Raw genomic sequence first — 18,521 nt, forward strand, 5'->3', positions numbered from 1 at the left:
TTGAATTCAGACTATCACATCAGTGATGGTGTATTATCAGATGTTCTCTCCCAGATGGGGAAGATATTCAAGGTAGTCTTTCCTGCCTGGCAATGAACATCATTGAAGTGCCATCAGCACTGCCACTCTCTGTTAATTCCTGATCTGAAATATCAAATACTACTAGATTGTAGTGCAATATCATGCTTCACTTCACTGCAATGAAACTTCACATCACGAGGCACTGGTGCAGTGAAATTATCATCTGGACCCTTGGAACAGCGAGAGACCCTCTTCATACTGATTGACAACTAGCAGGGCTCCTTCACAGAAAGGCCTGCGAGTACCTAATGGCAGTTGGTTACAGCACGGAAGGCGGCCATTCGACCCATCGAGAGTGGCAGTGACATCACACTGCAGGGACATCACAGTGACAGCGACATCACAGTGGCATCACAGTGGCAATGACATCACATGCGTTTCAAGAACCCACTGGCCTTGAAGTCCTTGAAGACTGTGTCAAGCTGGTTGTTTAAGGCGTGTGGCTATTGAATGCAAATGATGGTACTGCAAACAGTAAGTATGACCACATCTAATGTGTCATTAGATTCCCATCCGATTTGACGATAATTATGCCGTTGGGCAATAACATTAGCACTCACCGCAATGAAATAAAATTGTTTTTCCCAGTGCTGCGAAATAGAGCCTACACCTGGATTAAGGATTTACCCTCAACTATAGGCCTAACTATCACTGTGGTCATACTTATAGTTTGCGGCACAATCGTTTCGCCTTAGACAACCAGCTTGACACAGACTTCAAGAACTTCAAGTGGTTTCTTGAAGCAAGTGATCTCACTGCCATTGTGATGTCATTGTCTCTGTGATGTCACTGCCACTGTGATGTCACTGCTCATCACCATTGTGAAGTCCCAATGATGTCACTACACACTGTCATTGTAGAGTCACTGCAAACACGCACATGTATGCATGCACACATACACACATGCTTGCACACGCACGCGCACATCTGTGAATGCACACACATGTGCGCATGCGTGAATGCACGCACACATACACACCTGCATGCACACATACTCACACACGTACACACCACCACTCTGAGATCACTTGCTACAACCCACGTCCACTCCTGCAATAATGACTGCAGCTGGTGGTTTCCCAGAACCCTGGAGACAGAGGCATTCAGAATGAAGCCAAATGGGGTCTTCAGTAGTGAATGGGTTAATTCAGGTTTTAACTGTACAGTACTGGCACTGATATTCATAGTTACTATATTAATCATCACCCCCTACACAAAGAGGCATCGCCCGATGTAACTCGATACGAATGACATGCAGTTAGAATGTTGCCATATTGTATTGGACCAGACTTAACGTTCATCATGAAATCCAATTCCCTCCTGTAATAATGCATTTGAAAAACAATGTACCATGGTGTTTTGCATGAAGATCAAAAACATAAAAAATAGAAAAGAGCGGGTCCATCTGGATCTCCAGTATGTCGTCCATACCAGGACCTCCTAAACAGCCCCCAAACCAGGAGCAACTCCACCCTCAGACATCCGACTCGATGCTGGACAGTTTCTCGTATACGTGCCCATTGCTGGACCCGTTGAAAGCCCTGGGAGTCTTGTTATTTGCCACACACGCCGTCAGCTGGCTTCCTGTGCTCATTTCCTTCGGAAACCTCGCTGGCATGGCGTTGAGCACGGACGTGGCTGACTTGGCCGTAGGGCGGAAGTCGAGGCGTGCTTTGGAGCCGGGCGGATGCTTGAAGAAGTGCGACTTGCTGCCGTGAAGCAAGCACTGGTCATCGCCAAAGGTGGGGATGAAGGGATTCTGGGTGACCCGGTCGGGGTAGAGGGATTTACTCAAGGTGTAGCGGCTGAGGTTGTGGTGCTCCGGGGCGGGGGGCTTGCTGACAAAGGTCGGCTCGGCCGGCGTTTCAAACATGTGCGCGTAGGGGCTGCCCTCGAGGAAGCGGTCCTTCTCCTTCAGGCTCACGCTCCGCGGGGCGATCGCCACGCTGTCTTCTTTCTGCATCTCCACAAACGTGTCGTAGGAGTGCTGCCGGCGCAGCTTGCTGCGGTTACGCCGCTGCAGCTTGGTGGAGTCGGTCGGGCTCTGGTGGTACTTGGAGACGCCGGCTCCTGAGGGAAGCGGCTGGTCCACGTCTTGCAGCGAGTTGTCCTCACTGATGTCATACAGGGTGGCTGTTTTCTTGCAGGCCTCGCACCAAAGGCAGGCGGCCCTGTTGGCGTTGGGCCCGCCGTAGTTGTGGAGCTTGGAGGGGCAGTTGCGGCAGTAGTTTTCGGGCTGGTGCTCACTCCACTCTGCTATGCCCACATTCTTGTCCCACAGGCTCACGGCGGAGGCGTGCAGGTTGCCCTTGTGCTCGCCCAGCCCGAACTCGCCCGCGTGCACGTGGTGCGGCCTGCTCAGGCGGGTGACGGAGGGATCGTGCTTCGTAAAGTCGTCGTCGTGGCTCTTGTAGAGATCCGTCAGGTCCACGTGCTCCCAATGGGCCGGGTTTTCCTTGCAGCGGAACTGCTCATGGTAAAAGTCCCGGAGCTTATCCTTGTTGAAGAAGCGCGTCTTCCGGTCCGAGGTGTGCGCTTTCCGCCTGTAGGCGAGCTCGATTTCGTCAAACTCTTTCCGTGACTTGGCCGAGGCGGGCCTCTTCTTAAGGCTATCCTTGTACTGCTTGCGGCGCTTGGTGTTGCCTATGTTGCCGTAGGTGACCGTGTGGGTCGATATGTCAGAAACGTCAGACCGAATCAGGTCATCGTGGGCATAGCGGTCGTTTTTGAACAAGTATTTGTGGTTCTCGTAGCTGTCACTGAGGTGGCCTTGTGCATGTTTCAGGGGCAAACCAATCTCAAAGGGCTTCCTTGACAGTGGCCTGCCTTGGGTACCAAACATCGCATTGTCACACTCGTACGGGATGTCCAAGGAGCTGGTGCTGGCGATACTGTGCGGGCGGTGATGATGGTAATGATCTTGGTAAATGCTGTTGTTATCCTTGGCATGGAGGTTCCCAAACGTCCTCTCCACCTCGCTGATGTAATCGCTGAACATGTTGTCGTCGGGCTGGTAGGACTTGCAGTCGGAATGAGCGAAGCTCCGCCTGTGCTCCGAGACGTCGAAGACCGACGGGTCATGCCCGATGAAGTCCAGCGCGCTCTGGGGTGAGCCGAAGTGCGTGCCGTTGACCCCGGTGAGGTTGGCCATGCTTTTGGCTGTCCTCAGCAGCCGCATGATATTGGAATGGGTGTCGTTTACAGTGGCGGTGGGGGACTCCATGCAAGACTGCTTATCCTCTATGGCAACACCATGAATGCAACTATATATACCCTGAAATAGAGCACAAAAAGGAACAATAGGTCAGTGGTGCAGAACACTAGCGTTCAAAGAAATGTTACTGAAATGGCCCTTAGCATAATTATTATATTGCAGGTACCAATTACATAGAATTACATAGAATTGACAGCACAGAAACAAGCCATTGTTCTATCCCAGTGTTTCTGCTCCACATGAGCCTCCTCCCACTCTACTTCATCTCACCCCATCACCATATCCTTCTATTCCTTTCTCTCTCATGTGCTTATCTAGCTTCCCCTTAAAGGCATCTATACTATTTGCCTCAACCACTCCCTGTGGTAGCGAGTTCCACATTCTCACCACTCTCTGGGTGAAGTAGTTCCTTCAGAATTCACTATTGGATTTATTAGTGACCATCTTACATTTATGATCTCTAGTTTTGGATTCCCCACAAGTGGAAACATCTTCTCTACGTCTACCCTATCGAACCCATTCAGAATTTTAAAGACCTCAATTAAGTCACCCCTCGGCCTTCTCTCTTTTAGAGAAAAGAGACCCTAGTCTGTTCAGTCTTTCCTTTGACACTGGTACCTGCTGCATGAGGAACCAGCGCAGAGTTATACTGCTGACACCGTGTCACCTTCTGCTCAGGCAGAGTGGAGCTCGGCACGCTGGGAACAGTTTAAAGCATGCGTCACACACGGTTATAGTTGTACAGGAGCCAGTGGACAGCTGGAGGGGTTTCAGACTACCAGCCTGAGGTGGTCGCGCATTGTCTGCCAGAACTGATTTGGTCTGTTGTCAGAAACATAGAAACATCCCTTTAGCCTTAAGAAATATATCTAACTCCTTCTTGAATATATTTAATGAATTGGCCTCAACTGCCTTCTGTGGTAGAGAATTCCACAGGTTCACCACTCTTTGGGTAAAGAAATTCCTCCTCATCTCTGTCCTAAATGGCTTACCCCTTATCCTTAGACTGTGACGCCTGGTTCTGGACTCCCCGGCCATCGGGAACATCCTTCCTGCATCAAGTCTGTCTAGTCCTGTTAGAATTTTATAAGTTTCAATGAGATCCCCTCTCATTCTTCTGAACTCCAGCGAGTATAAGCCCAATCGACCCAATCTCTCCTCATATGTCATTCCTGCCATCCCAGGTATCAGCCTGGTGAATCTTCGCTGCACTCCCTCCATGGCAAGAACATCCTTCCTCAGATAAGGCGACCAAAATTGCACACAATACTCAATACTCAGATCCATGAATTCAGTCCTTGTGTCACGCTGCAGATTTAAAGTCCGTGGCATGAATTGCACAGATACAGATACTTTCAAATGGGTTCTGATACCAAGAAAGCACACTTGAATGAAAATCCTGCTTCCAAATATCAGCAGAATCGAGCCCTAATGGCGGGGGCGGGGGGGGGGGTGGGTGGGCGGGGGGGTGCGGCGGCGGGGGGGGGGGGGCGGGGGTGGGGGGCGGGGGTGCGGCGGGTGGGGGTGGGTGGCGGGGCGGGGGGCGGCGGGGCGGGGGGCGGTGGGGGGGTGGGTGGGCGGGGGGGTGCGGCGGCGGGGGGGGGGGGGGCGGGGGTGGGGGGCGGGGGTGCGGCGGGTGGGGGTGGGTGGCGGGGCGGGGGGCGGCGGGGCGGGGGGCGGTGGGGGTAAGCGGCGGTGGGGGGTGGGGGTAAATTTTACTGTGCATCGAGATCATTGTAACTTAGTACACAAAGCAGAGCCCACAGTGTCCGTTTGGCTCAGTCCTTGGTGCTCTCGCCTCTGAGTCAGAAGGTCATGGGTTCAAGTCCCACTCCAAAGAACTTGAACACATAATTCAGCCTGACACTCCAGCGCAGTACTGGGGGAGTGCTTCACTGTCGGAGGTGTCGTCTTTTGGATGAGACGTTAAACTGAGGCCCCATCTGCCCTCTCAGGTTGATGTAAAGGATCCCGCGGCACTAATCGAAAAAGAGCAGGGGAATTCACCCCGGTGTCCTGGCCAATATTTATCCTTCAACCAACATCACCAGCAACAGATTAACTGGTCATTCATCTCACTTGCTGTTTGTGGGATCTTACTGTGCACAAATTGGACAACATATCTATCTATATGACAACAGTTAGGACACTTCAAAGAATGAGTCCTAGAGCAGAGTAGAGTTTGGGTAAAAATAAGCAGAGTGGGTCAGGAAGAGACAGAGAGAGTAACAAAGGTAATAAGGCACCAGTGACTAAGGTGACATGAGGGAAAAATAGAAATAAGTCAAAGCTAAAGGCACTATATCTGAATGCGTGAAGCATTCGCAACAAAATAGATGAATTAGTAGTGCAGATAGAAATGAATAGGTTTGATCTAATAGCCATTATGGAGACGTGGTTGCAATGTGGCCAAGGTTGGGAACTAAATATTCCAGGATACTTAACTTTTAGAAGAGATAGGCAAAATGGAAAATTAGCAGGGGTAGCCCTGATAATAAAGGATGGGATAAAGACAGTAGAGAGAAAGGATCTTAGCTCCAAAAATCAAAAAGTAGATTCAGTTTGGGTGGAGCTAAGAAACAGCAAGGGGCAGAAAACATTGGTGGGAGTTGTTTATAGGCCCCCAAACAGTAGTTGTAATGTAGGGCAGAGTATAAATCAGGAAATTAGAGGTACATGTAATAAGGGTAATACAGTAATCATGGGGGACTTTAATCTCATATAGACTTGGCAAACCAAATTTGCAGTAATATTGTGGAGAACGAATTCATTGAATGTATGCAAGATAGTTCTCTAGATCAGTATGTTGAGGAACCAACTAGGGAACAGGCTACTTTAGATCTAGTATTGTGCAACGAGAAAGGGTTAATTAATAACCTTGTAATAAAGGGGCCTTTAGGGAAGAGTGACCATAATATGATAGAATTTTATATTGAGCTTGGAAGTGATTTAGTTAAATCCGAAAGTAGGGTCTTAAATCTAAACAAAGCAAACTACGTTTAGGTATGAGGGGTGAGTTGGCTAAGGTAGATTGAGAAACTACATTAAAAGGTATGACAGTAGAGAAGCAATGACTAGCATTTAAAGAATAAATACATAATTTACAACAAATATACATTCCTTTAAGGCACAAAAACCCCACAGGAAAAGTGGTCCAACCGTGGCTAACAAGAGAAGTTAAAGATAATATTAGATCAAAGGAAGAGGCTTATAATGTTACCAAAAAGAGTAGAAAGCCTGAGGATTGGGAGGATTTTAGAATTCAGCAAAGGAGGACCAAGAAATTGATAAAGAAAGGGAAAATAGAATATGAGAGTAAACTAGCGAGAGACCTAAAAACAGATTGTAAAAGCTTCTATAGGTATGTAAAAAGGAAAAGATAAGCGAGAGTAAATGTAGGTCCCTTACAGGCTGAGACAGGAGAAATTATAATGGGGAATAAGGAAATGGCAGAGAAATTAAACAAACACTGTCTTCACGGAAGAAAACACATAAAACTTCCTGGAAATAGTGGAGAACCAAGGGTCTAGCGAGAATGAGGAACTGAAAGAAACTAGTATTAGTAAAAAATAGTACTGGAGAAATTAATGGGACTGAAAGCCAATAAAACCCCTGGACCTGATGGCCTACATCCTAGGGTTTTGAAAGAGGTGGCTATAGAGATAGTGGATGCAGTGGTTGTCATTTTCCAAAATTCCACAGATTCGAGAACAGTTCCCGCAGATTGGAAGGTAGCAAATGTAACCCCACTATTTAAGAAAGGAGGGAGGGAGAAAACGGGGAACTACAGGTCAGTTAGCCTAATCAGTAGTAGGGAAAATGCTAGAATCTATTATTAAGGACGCGGTAACAGGGCATTTAGAAAATAATAATAGGATTGGGCAGAGTCAACACTGATTTAGAAACATAGAAAATAGGAGCAGGAGTAGGCCATTCGGCCCCTCTAGCCTGCTCCGCCATTCAATGCGATCATGGCTGATCGTTCAAGTTCAGTACCCGGTCCCTGCTTTCTCCCTATACCCTTTGATCCCTTTAGCCTTAAGAAATATATCCAACTCCTTCTTGAATATATTTAATGAATTGGCCTCTACTGCCTTCTGTGGTAGAGAATTCCACAGGTTCACCACTCTCTGGGTGAAGAAATTCCTCCTTATTTCTGTCCTAAAAGGCCTACCCCTTATCCTTAGACTGTGACCCCTGGTTCTGGATTCCCTGACCATCGGGAACATCCTCCCTGCATCTAGTCTGTCCAGTCCTGCCAGAATTTTATAAGTTTCAATGAGATCCCCTCTCATTCTTCTAAACTCCAGTGAGTACAAGCCCAAGCGACCCAATCTCTCCTCATACGTCATTCCTGCCATCCCAGGTATTAGCCTGGTGAATCTTCGTTGAACTCCTTCCATGGGAAGAATATCCTTCCTCAGATAAGGCGACCAAAACTGCACACAATACTCAAGATGTGGTCTCACCAAGGCCCTGTACAACTGCAGCAAGACATCCTTGTTCTTGTACTCAAACCCTCTCGCTATGAAGGCCAACATACCATTAGCCTTCTTAACCGCCTGCTGCACCTGCATGCTTACCTTCAGCGACTGGTGTACAAGGACACCCAGGTCTCGTTGCACTTCCCTTTCTCCCAATCTATTGCCATTCAGATAATAATCTGCCTTCCTGTTTTTGACACCAAAGTGGATAACCTCACATTTATCCACGTTATATTGCATCTGCCATGCTTCTGCCCAATCACCCAACCTGTTCAAATCATCCTGTAGTTTCTCGGCATCCTCTTCACAGCACACACGCCCGCCCAGCTTTGTGTCGTCTACAAATTTGGAGTTATTACACCTAGTTCCCTTGTCTAGATCATTAATATATATTGTGAATAGCTGGGGTCCAAGGACCGATCCCTGTGGTACCCCACTAGTCATTGCCTGCCACTCGGAAAAAGACCTGTTTATTCCAACTCTTTGCTTTCTATCTGCCAACCAGTTCTCTATCCAAGTCAATACCTTGCCCCCAATCCCATGTGCCTTAACTTTACATGCTAATCTCTTATGTGGGACCTTATCAAAAGCCTTCTGAAAGTCCAAATACACCACATCCACTGGTTCTCCCTTATCTCTTTTACTAGTTACATCCTCAAAAAATTCCAGTAGATTAGTCAAGCACTATTTACCTTTTGTAAATCCATGTTGACTTTGTCCGATCCTGTCACTGTTTTCCAAGTGCTCTGCTATTACATCTTTTATAATGGAATCTAGCATTTTCCCCACTACCGATGTCAGGCTTACCGGTCTGTAATTCACCGTTTTCTCTCTACCACCTTTTTTGAATAGTGGGGTAACATTAGCTACCCTCCAATCCATGGGTACTGTTCCAGATTTCATCGAATGTTGGAAGATGATCAGCAATGCATCTACTATTTCTAGGGCCACTTCCTTAAGTACCCTAGGATGTAGCTTATCAGGCCCTGGGGATTTATCGGCCTTCAATGCCGTCAATTTCCCTAACACCATTTCCCTACAAATAATAATTTCTTTCAGTTCCTCCCTTTCATCAGACCCTATGTTCCCCGACATTTCCGGGAGGTTATTTGTGTCCTCCTTTGTGAAGGCAGAACCAAAATATGTATTTAATTGGATCAGCCATTTCTTTGTTCCCCATTATAAATTCCCCTGATTCTGACTGCAAGGGGCCTATGCTTGACTTCACCAATCTTTTTCTCTTCACATATCTATAAAAGCTTTTACAGTCAGTTTTTGTGTTCTCTGCAAGCTTACTCTCATATTCTATTTTCCCTTTCTTAATTAATCCCTTTGTCCTCCTTTGTTGAATCCTAAACTGCTCCCTATCCTCTGGATTACTGCTTTTTTTTGGCCAATTTATACGTCCTCTCCTTGGATCTTATGCTATCCCTAATTTCCCTTGTTAGCCATGGTTGAGTCTTGAGTCACCTTTTTTGTTTTATTTTTATGCCAAACTGGGATGAACAAATTTATGAAAGGGAAATCATGTTCGATGAACCTGTTAGAGTTTTTTGAGGTTGTAACTAGTAGAATAGATAAGGGGGAACCAGTGTATTTAGATTTTCAGAAGGCATTCGATAAGGTGCCACACAAGAAGTTAGTAAACAAAATTAGGGCTCATGGGATTGGGGGTAATATACTAACATGGATTGAGGATTGGTTAACGGACAGAAAACAGAGAGTAGGAATAAGCGGGTCATTTTCGGGTTGGCAGGCTGCAACTAGTAGGGTACCGCAAGGATCAGTGCTTGGGCCTCAGCTATTTACAATCTACATCAATGATTTGGAGGAGGGAACCAAATGTAATATATCCAAGTTTGCGGATGATACAAAGCTGGGTGGGAAAAAGTTGTGAGGAGGAAGCAAAGAGGCTTCAAGGGGATATAGACAAACTAAATGAGTGGGCAAGAACATGGCAAATGGAATATAATGTGTAGAAATGTGAAGTTATCCACTTTGGTAGGAAAAATAGAAAAGCAGAGTATTTTTTAAATGGTGAGTGATTGGGAAATGTTGGTGTTCAGAGGAACCTGGGTGTCCTTGTACACAAATCACTGAAAGTTAACATGCAGGTACAGCAAGCAATTAGGAAAGCAAATGGTATGTTGGCCTTTATTATAAGAGCCATGGTGTGGAGATTGCTGTGATTATCTCTCTGCCGAGGTGTGATAAATGGCAGTTAGAAAGATTACCTGTAAACATCTGACATTATCCTCTGACTATATAAGCTGTGTTTTTATGCATCTCTCCACTTCACCTGACGAAGGAGCAGCGCTCCGAAAGCTTGTGATTTCAAATAAAGCTGTTGGACTATAACCTGGTGTTGTGTGATTTCTTACATTTATTATAAGAGGATTTGAGTATAAGAGTAAAGACATCTTACTGCAATTATATAGGGCCCTGGTGAAACCACACCTGGAAGGATATACTTGCATTGAGGAAGTGCAACGAAGGTTCACCAGACTGGTTCCTGGGATGGGGGGATTGTCCTATGAGTATAGATTGAGTAGACTAGGCCTATAGTCTTTAGCGTTTAGAAGAATGAGAGGTGATTTCATTGAGACGTACAAGATTCTTACAGGACTTGACAGGGTAGTTGCAGGGAGAATGTTTCCCCTGGCTGGGGAATCTAGAACCAGGGGTCACAGTCTCAGAATAAGGGGTCGGCCATTTAGGAATGAGATGAGAAATTTCTTCACTCAGCGGGTGGTGAATCTTTGGAATTCTCTACCCCAGAGGGCTGTGGATGCTCAGTCGTTGAGTATATTTAAGACAGAGATCGATAGATTTTTGAATATTAAGGGGATCAAGGGATATGGGGATAGTGCAGGAAAGTGGAGTTGAGGTAGAAGATCAGCCATGATCTTACTGAATGGCGGAGCAGGCTCGAAGTGCCAAATGGCCTACTCCTGCTCCTAATTCTTATGTTTTTATGTTCAATGTGGACATTCTGAAGACATAATAGGGTGCGATAGAAACCCAGGAGATTGGTTGGGAGGTAGGAGACAGAGAGTAGGCATAAACGGAACGCTCTCTGCTTGGTGGGATGTGTCACGTGGTGTTCCCCAGGGGTCTGCATTGGAGCCTCAGACAATTTTGTGCATCGTAAGGTCGCACAAGCAACAGTGAGATAATGACCAGTTAATCTGTGGAAAATGGGCTCCTGCTCGGGTCGTCGCGGCCATTTGTAGCCCGGCAGAGATCAACTGCCTCAGCACAGACCAAAAATCAAACTCTGGCCTTCCTGACCTGCCCCAGTCAGAGACTGGTCGGCGTGTTTCAACACTGGGCCACCAGAGGGAGACAAATTCAATGCTTTCTATTGCACAGAGCGCAGGCTGAATCTCCGATTGCTGGCAGGGTGTCGAGTGTAATCAGATTTAGAAACCTACCTTCGAGATGTCCTACATTAAAATGAAAGGCTGAGAAAACTGGGAAATAAAAGCAGGTCAAATCCTATGGGCATCTCAGTTATCTGTTTTTCCCCGGAGGATGCGGGGGGTGGGAGGGGGGGCTGGAAATCACAGCTGAGCCAGATCCCGATCCCGATCCTATCCATATGGGTGAATCACCCAATCAGCGCCAGCGAGCTGGGGTGACTCACCCAATCAGTGCGAGCGAGCTGGGGTGAATCACCCAATCAGTGCGAGCGAGCTGGGGTGAATCACTCAATCAGCGCCAGCGAGCTGGGGTGACTCACCCAATCAATGCCAGTGAGCTGGGGTGAATCACTCAATCAGCGCCAGTGAGCTGGGGTGACTCACCCAATCAGCGCCAGCGAGCTGGGGTGACTCACCCAATCAATGCCAGTGAGCTGGGGTGAATCACCCAATCAGCACGAGTGAGCTGGGGTGACTCACCCAATCAGTGCTAGTGAGCTGGGGTGACTCACCCAATCAGCGCCAGCAAGCTGGGGTGACTCACCCAATCAGCGCCAGTGAGCTGGGGTGAATCACCCAATCAGCGTTAGCAAGCTGGGGTGACTCACCCAATCAGCTGCAGTGAGCTGCGGTGAATCACCCAATCAGCGCTATTGAGTAGCGGTGAATCACCCAATCAGCGCCAGTCAGCTGGGGTGAATCACCCAATCAGCTGCAGTGAGCTGGGGTGACTCACCCAATCAATGCCAGTGAGCTGGGGTGAATCACCCAATCAGCACGAGTGAGCTGGGGTGACTCACCCAATCAGTGCCAGTGAGCTGGGGTGACTCACCCAATCAGCGTTAGCAAGCTGGGGTGACTCACCCAATCAGCGCCAGTGAGCTGCGGTGAATCACCCAATCAGCGCTATTGAGTAGTGGTGAATCACCCAATCAGCGCCAGTCAGCTGGGGTGAATCACCCAATCAGCTGCAGTGAGCTGGGGTGAATCACCCAATCAGCGCCAGTGAGCTGCACCCAATCAGCGCCAGCGAGCTGCGATGAGTTATCCAATCAGCGCCAGTGAGCTGCGGTAAATCACCCAATCAGCGCCAGTGAGCTGCGGTAAATCACCCAATCAGCGCCAGTGAGCTGGGATGAATCACCCAATCAGCGCCAGTGAGCTGGGGTGAATCACCCAATCAGCGCCAGTGAGCTGGGATGAATCACCCAATCAGCACCAGTGAGCTGGGATGAATCACCCAATCAGCGCCAGTGAGCTGCGATGAGTTATCCAATCAGGGATTCAAACTCAAGGCTGCTAAACTCAAGGCCCAAGCGTTTGAATTACTAGGATCCTCATTCTTCCCACTGGGTGTCATTAACGAGCAGCATCAGCCCACATGGCGGTCTTCAAACCCTCCAATACCAAGTTGTGACTACAACAGATGCAAGCAGGCAGAGACGGAGAGACATGGCCTTACCCTGCTAACTGAAAACATGAAGCCTGGCTTGCCGGTGCAGGTGCCGATGAAGCAATGCCTCAGCTGCCAGTAGAAGAGGTGTTCGCAGATAAAGGTGAGGAGACTCAGTGTCATCGCAGCGCCCAACATGTAGAACACACCCGCCATGTTATCAACATCCAGCTGGCTGCTCATCACCTCGTTTTTCTCGTTGTGGCAGATGCCGGTCAGCCAGAGAGCTTCCAGCTCCTCCATGTCTCCTGGAAGGGGAGGACAGAAAAAAAAATCCAGTCAGAGGTCGTCTAGAATCGCAGATCAGGGCGAGAGATTTATCAACACCAACAGGAAATGCTGGAAACACACAGCAGGTCAGTCTGCATCTGTGGAGAGAACGGAGGATCTTCATCAGACAAGAAAACAGACAAACAAGCAATTTAATAAAATCAGAACAAAGCGGAGGGCAAGGGGGGAAAAGAACTCTCGGAGAAATGATAGCAAAATACTGCGGATGCTGGAAATCCAAAATAACAACAGAAAACGCTGGAAAAACTCAGCAGGCCAGGCAACATCCGTGGAGAGAGAAACAGAGTCAACGTCTCGGGTCGAAACCCTTCTACAAACTCCGTTCCCTCACCATTGACTCCATTCCTCTCCCTAACATCTGTCTGAGGCAGAGCAAAGTGTGCGCAACCTTGGTGTCATATTTGACCCTGAAATGAGCTTCCGACCACATATCCGCAGCATAACTAAGGCCGCCTGTTTCCACCTCCATAACATCGCCCATCTCCACCCCTTGCATCAGCTCATCCGCTGCTGAAACCCTCATCCATGCCTTTGTTATCTCTAGACTTGACTATTCCAACACACTCCTGGCTGGCCTCCCACATTCTACCCTACGTAAACTTGCGGTGTCCTAACTCGCACCAAATCCCGTTCCCCCATCACCCCTGTGCTCGCTGACCTACATTGACTTCCGGTTAAGCGACGCCTCAATTTCAAAATTCTCATCCTTGTTTTCAAACCTCCATGGCCTCGCCCCTCCCTATCTCTGTCATCTCCTGCAGCCCCACAATCCCCCAGGATATCTGCGCTCCTCTAATTCTGCCCTCTTGAGCATCCCTGATTATAATCGCTCAACCATTAGCGGCCGTGCCTTCTGTTGCCTGGGCCCTAAGCTCTGGAATTCCCTCCCTACACCTCTCCGCCTCGCTACCTCACTTTCCTCCTTTAAGTCGCTCCTTAAAACCTACCTCTTCGACCAAGTTTTGGTCACCTGCCCTAATTTCTCCAAATGTGGCTTGGTGCCAAATTTTTTGTCTTAAAATACTCCTGTGAAGCGCCTTGGGACATTTTACTACGTTAAAGGTGCTATATAAATACAAGTTGTTGTTGTATCGGCAGAGGATCTTGAAAGCTCCTGAAAAGAGTTACAATAGATAGCGGCGATGGAAAGAAGCATTAAAGAAATTAGAGAAGCAAAGAACTAGCAATGATCCCGTTAATTTTTTTTTGGGTGCGCGGCCCCTTTAAGGCGAGCCAGCTGCACGGGAGCTGCAGAGCCGCGCAGCTTAGAGGGAACATTGGTGACTAGCTAAGGCAGTGAAAGGCACACCCACGGAAAAGGAGAGAAAATGGAAAACATTGAAAAGCGATCAGGAGTGGAATCAGAGGATCATACAACCATTCGGCCTATCGTGCCTGTGCCGGCTCTTTGAAAGAGCTCTCGAATTAGTCCTGCTTCCCCTGCTCTTTCCCCCACAGCCCTGAAAATTTCTCCTTTTTAAGTAGCTGGCAGAATAGAGTGATGTCTGCAGCCCCTTGAAGACAGGAAGAAGAAAACTAGAAATTCGAGGGCTCCCTTTGTCCACCATTTTAATCCAGCGCTAACCCATCTATAATGTACTAAAAATCTGTCCACTTCCTGTCGAAAAACCTCTTATCTAATTTTTTTCACACTTTTGTGTCAACTTTTGCCTTTATAAATTCCCACGTCCACATTTATAATGGAAACTGTGTATGTAAACTCGTCACGCTGTAACTACACCCTCCTGCCAGTGGTGGCGCTGAGTTGTCTCCCAGCTCCTCATCCTATATGGCGTTCTTCAACCAGCTCGACTTCTTTGCTTCTCGAATTGCCATACGTTTTGCTATTTAACTGTAGCTAATTATATTAAATTAAAGTATTATTTAAAAATAAGGGCAGAATGTGTGGCTTTAAATTGAGGACTGAAATAAGACCCGCATCCAATTATCCCATGCCCTTGAACTCCACTTTGCCTGAGAGCAACACGGTCTTGATTCTCCGTCGGCAAAGACACAGGAGATCGATGATATGTTAATAGCTCCTCCATGCAGGCAGAGAAAGGAACGTAATGTGAATGCATCAAACATTAATTGGCTAATGTCGTCAACAGTTATTGCTAGCCTTATGCGTTTGCCAATGTATGTGTGCGCTTGTGTGTGCGTGTAAGCGTGCACGTGTGTGCGCATGCATGTGCATTTGCATGTGCGCCCTCGTGCGTGTGGCCATGTATGCGCTCATGTGAGCATGTGCACGGGTGCGTGTGTGCGAAAGACGGCACCTCTGACAATGCCGCACTCCCTCGGTGCAGCACTGAAGTGTCAGCCTAGATTATGTGCTGGGTTGAGGCTTTAACACACAACCTTCTGACTCAGAGGCGAGAGTGCTACCAACGGAGCCAAGTTGGCACAAGGCGGTCGGGGTGGGGACAGTGGACCGGGGCAAGGGTAGAGGGAAGAGCTAGGGGGAGGTGACCAAAGAGGTAGGTTTAAAAGGGAGAGATAGACCAAGGTGGCCAGACACACCCAGAAACGAGCGCAGGGCCTGATGGCTGGAGTCTCTGCAGCCTACGGTGCTTCAGAGGAAGGTGGGAGGCATACTGGAAGAGTGGAGGGCTGGGAGTGGTGGCGTAGGGCTGCAGGGGGAGGATAGGGCAGGGGCTTCGTAAACTAGGACCTTGAAAACAGTCTGCAGGGGGCAGGAGATACCAGGGCAGGTTGTCTTCAACGTTGTCCCTTTAATACTCCATCCCTCCTATAGAGGGCGCACTGCATCCATTGGGGATATTCAGTCCACCCACAGTCCTACTTAATCTGCAGATGCAAACTGACATCTGCCTGAAATTAGTGCCTATTTCACACTCCAACATCCAAAATAAATGCACCGCTGATAATTCATCCTGCTCTGAATTCAGAGAACTCCTCAAATTCAGTTGCAAATTACTATAAAATCTAGTGTACAGGTCGCACCTGCATATTAGTCACTAGTTTACAGCACCCAATTTATTAAGATCCCTTCCACCCTCAGCCTGTATGTCCCGCTCTGTCATTCAGAAGACAGAGATAAGCTTATAGATTCCTCCATCTGTGCCTTTCCTTAAAAACTCTTTTTTACCTGCTTGTCAAGATGAGGGATGTTAATGCCAGGGATGGTTACACTTTGGTTGCTTGGTGTCGGTATCAGACACTCTTGGGTCAGTTATAACCCATTTAGGTGCCTCTAACTCTGAACCAGCCACAAGCCTTGGCATCACCCTCAGAAGAGGGTCCATCAGCTGAGCCACCAGTTGTCCAAGTCAGCCACCTTGTGAGGGAGGATGCCAATTTGGTCGCCACTTGGAACTGGTGTGACTGCCCAATTCATCTCACCCAGGTCCCTCACAGCCAGCAGGCAGAGGAGACTTCTTTCCCACCAGTCTTTGGCTGGTTTATAACCCTGGACCCAGACGGTTGAAGGCCAGTGTCTAACCCGCTACACCATCCAAGTGGCCCCAGGCTCCTGTTTAAAAATCAAATAGTTAACCACAAATGGGACTAAATGTAACATTTCTTGTGGGTTGAAGTCGTGTGGTGTGATAATGCTGATGAGCATGTAGGTTCCTTCAAGAGATCACGAGGGAATTATGGATGAGGAACAGGCTCGAGGGGCTGAACGGCCTACTTGCGTTCCTATGAGGAAGGACATTTGCTGCATCTTAAGTCATCCACCCCGAACGATTCTACACTCGCCCCCATTTCATCTGAGTTTTAATTCACTGAGTCTCGGGTTTTTCCCTCCATTACTCTATCTGGGAGTCCATTCCATATCTTGATTGCTCAGTGTGTAAAGAACGTCCAAGTATCAGAGCTAAAATGACCTTTTACTAGTTTGAATCTCTGTTCACTTGTTTTATTAGAGAATCATAGAAGGGTATGGCACAGAAGGAGGCCGTTCGGCCCATCGTGCCTGTGCTGGCTCTTGGGTACAGCTATCCAATTAGTCCCACTCCCCAGCTCTCTACCCAGAGCCACAGGGCTATTCTCACCATTTAAATTAAAGCAATAGTTTGGATTTGCCTTGCCTATTCAATTAACTATTCTATCCACCTCTAGAAGATCGTCTCACAGACGGGCTGAAAAGCCTAAGTTTCCAGTCTTACCCTCATAACTTGCACCCCCGACACTGGAGATCAATCTCGTGGATCTTCTCTGTGCTGCCTCCCACGTTTGAAGATCTCACTTCTGTCCCAGCAAGCAGAACTTTAAAAAACGGACAGAGGAATTTCGCCCAACCACGTTAACACATTCACTACTGATATCACACAGTGGTAACTCATTCATTGCTGATATCACACAGTGGTAACTCATTCATTGCTGATATCACACAGTGGTAACTCATTCATTGCTGATATCACACAGTGGTAACTCATTCATTGCTGATATCACACAGTGGTAACTCATTCATTGCTGATATCACACAGTGATAACTCATTCACGACTGATATCACACAGTGGTAACTCATTCATTGCTGATATTACACAGTGGTAACTCATTCATTGCTGATATCACACAGCGGTAACTCATTCATTGCTGATATCACACAGTGGTAACTCATTCATTGCTGATATCACACAGTGATAACTCATTCACTACTGATATCACACAGTGGTAACTCATTCATTGCTGATATCACACAGTGATAACTCATTCACTACTGATATCACACAGTGGTAACTCATTCATTGCTGATATCACACAGTGATAACTCATTCACTACTGATATCACACAGTGGTAACTCATTCACTACTGATATCACACAGTGGTAACTCATTCATTGCTGATATCACACAGTGATAACTCATTCACTACTGATATCACACAGTGGTAACTCATTCATTGCTGATATCACACAGTGATAACTCATTCATTGCTGAAATCACACAGTGGTAACTCATTCATTGCTGATATCACACAGTGGTAACTCATTCATTGCTGATATTACACAGTGATAACTCATTCATTGCTGATATCACACAGTGGTAACTCATTCATTGCTGATATCACACAGTGGTAACTCATTCATTGCTGATATCACACAGTGATAACTCATCATTGCTGATATCACACAGTGGTAACTCATTCATTGCTGATATCACACAGTGGTAACTCATTCATTGCTGATATCACACAGTGGTAACTCATTCATTGCTGATATCACACAGTGGCAACTCATTCATTGCTGATATCACACAGTGATAACTCATTCATTGCTGATATCACACAGTGGTAACTCATTCATTGCTGATATCACACAGTGGTAACTCATTCATTGATGATATCACACAGTGGCAACTCATTCATTGCTGATATCACACAGTGATAACTCATTCATTGCTGATATCACACAGTGGTAACTCATTCATTGCTGATATCACACAGTGGTAACTCATCATTGCTGATATCACACAGTGGTAACTCATTCATTGCTGATATCACACAGTGGTAACTCATTCATTGCTGATATCACACAGTGGTAACTCATTCATTGCTGATATCACACAGTGGCAACTCATTCATTGCTGATATCACACAGTGATA

The 18,521-nt window shown here is 47.2% G+C and overlaps 1 protein-coding gene across 1 annotated transcript in view; it reads right to left on the reverse strand.

The window, feature by feature from the left end:
- Positions 1–1,539: 1,539 nt before the first annotated feature.
- Positions 1,540–18,521, reverse strand: part of LOC147099438 (glutamate receptor ionotropic, NMDA 2B-like) — a 763,081-nt gene continuing 746,099 nt past the window's right edge. Inside the window, exons 11-12 of the mRNA XM_085969586.1 lie at positions 12,664–12,902; positions 1,540–3,355 (exon numbers count right to left, since the gene is read on the reverse strand). Coding sequence (XP_085825712.1) covers positions 1,556–3,355; positions 12,664–12,902 — 2,039 coding nt within the window. The 3' untranslated portion in view covers positions 1,540–1,555. The remainder of the gene's footprint in view (positions 3,356–12,663; positions 12,903–18,521) is intronic.

The sequence above is a fragment of the Somniosus microcephalus genome, chromosome 28, assembly GCF_052327205.1.
Source record: "Somniosus microcephalus isolate GS21.2 chromosome 28, FLI_Smic_1.0, whole genome shotgun sequence".
Lineage (NCBI taxonomy): Eukaryota > Metazoa > Chordata > Chondrichthyes > Squaliformes > Somniosidae > Somniosus > Somniosus microcephalus.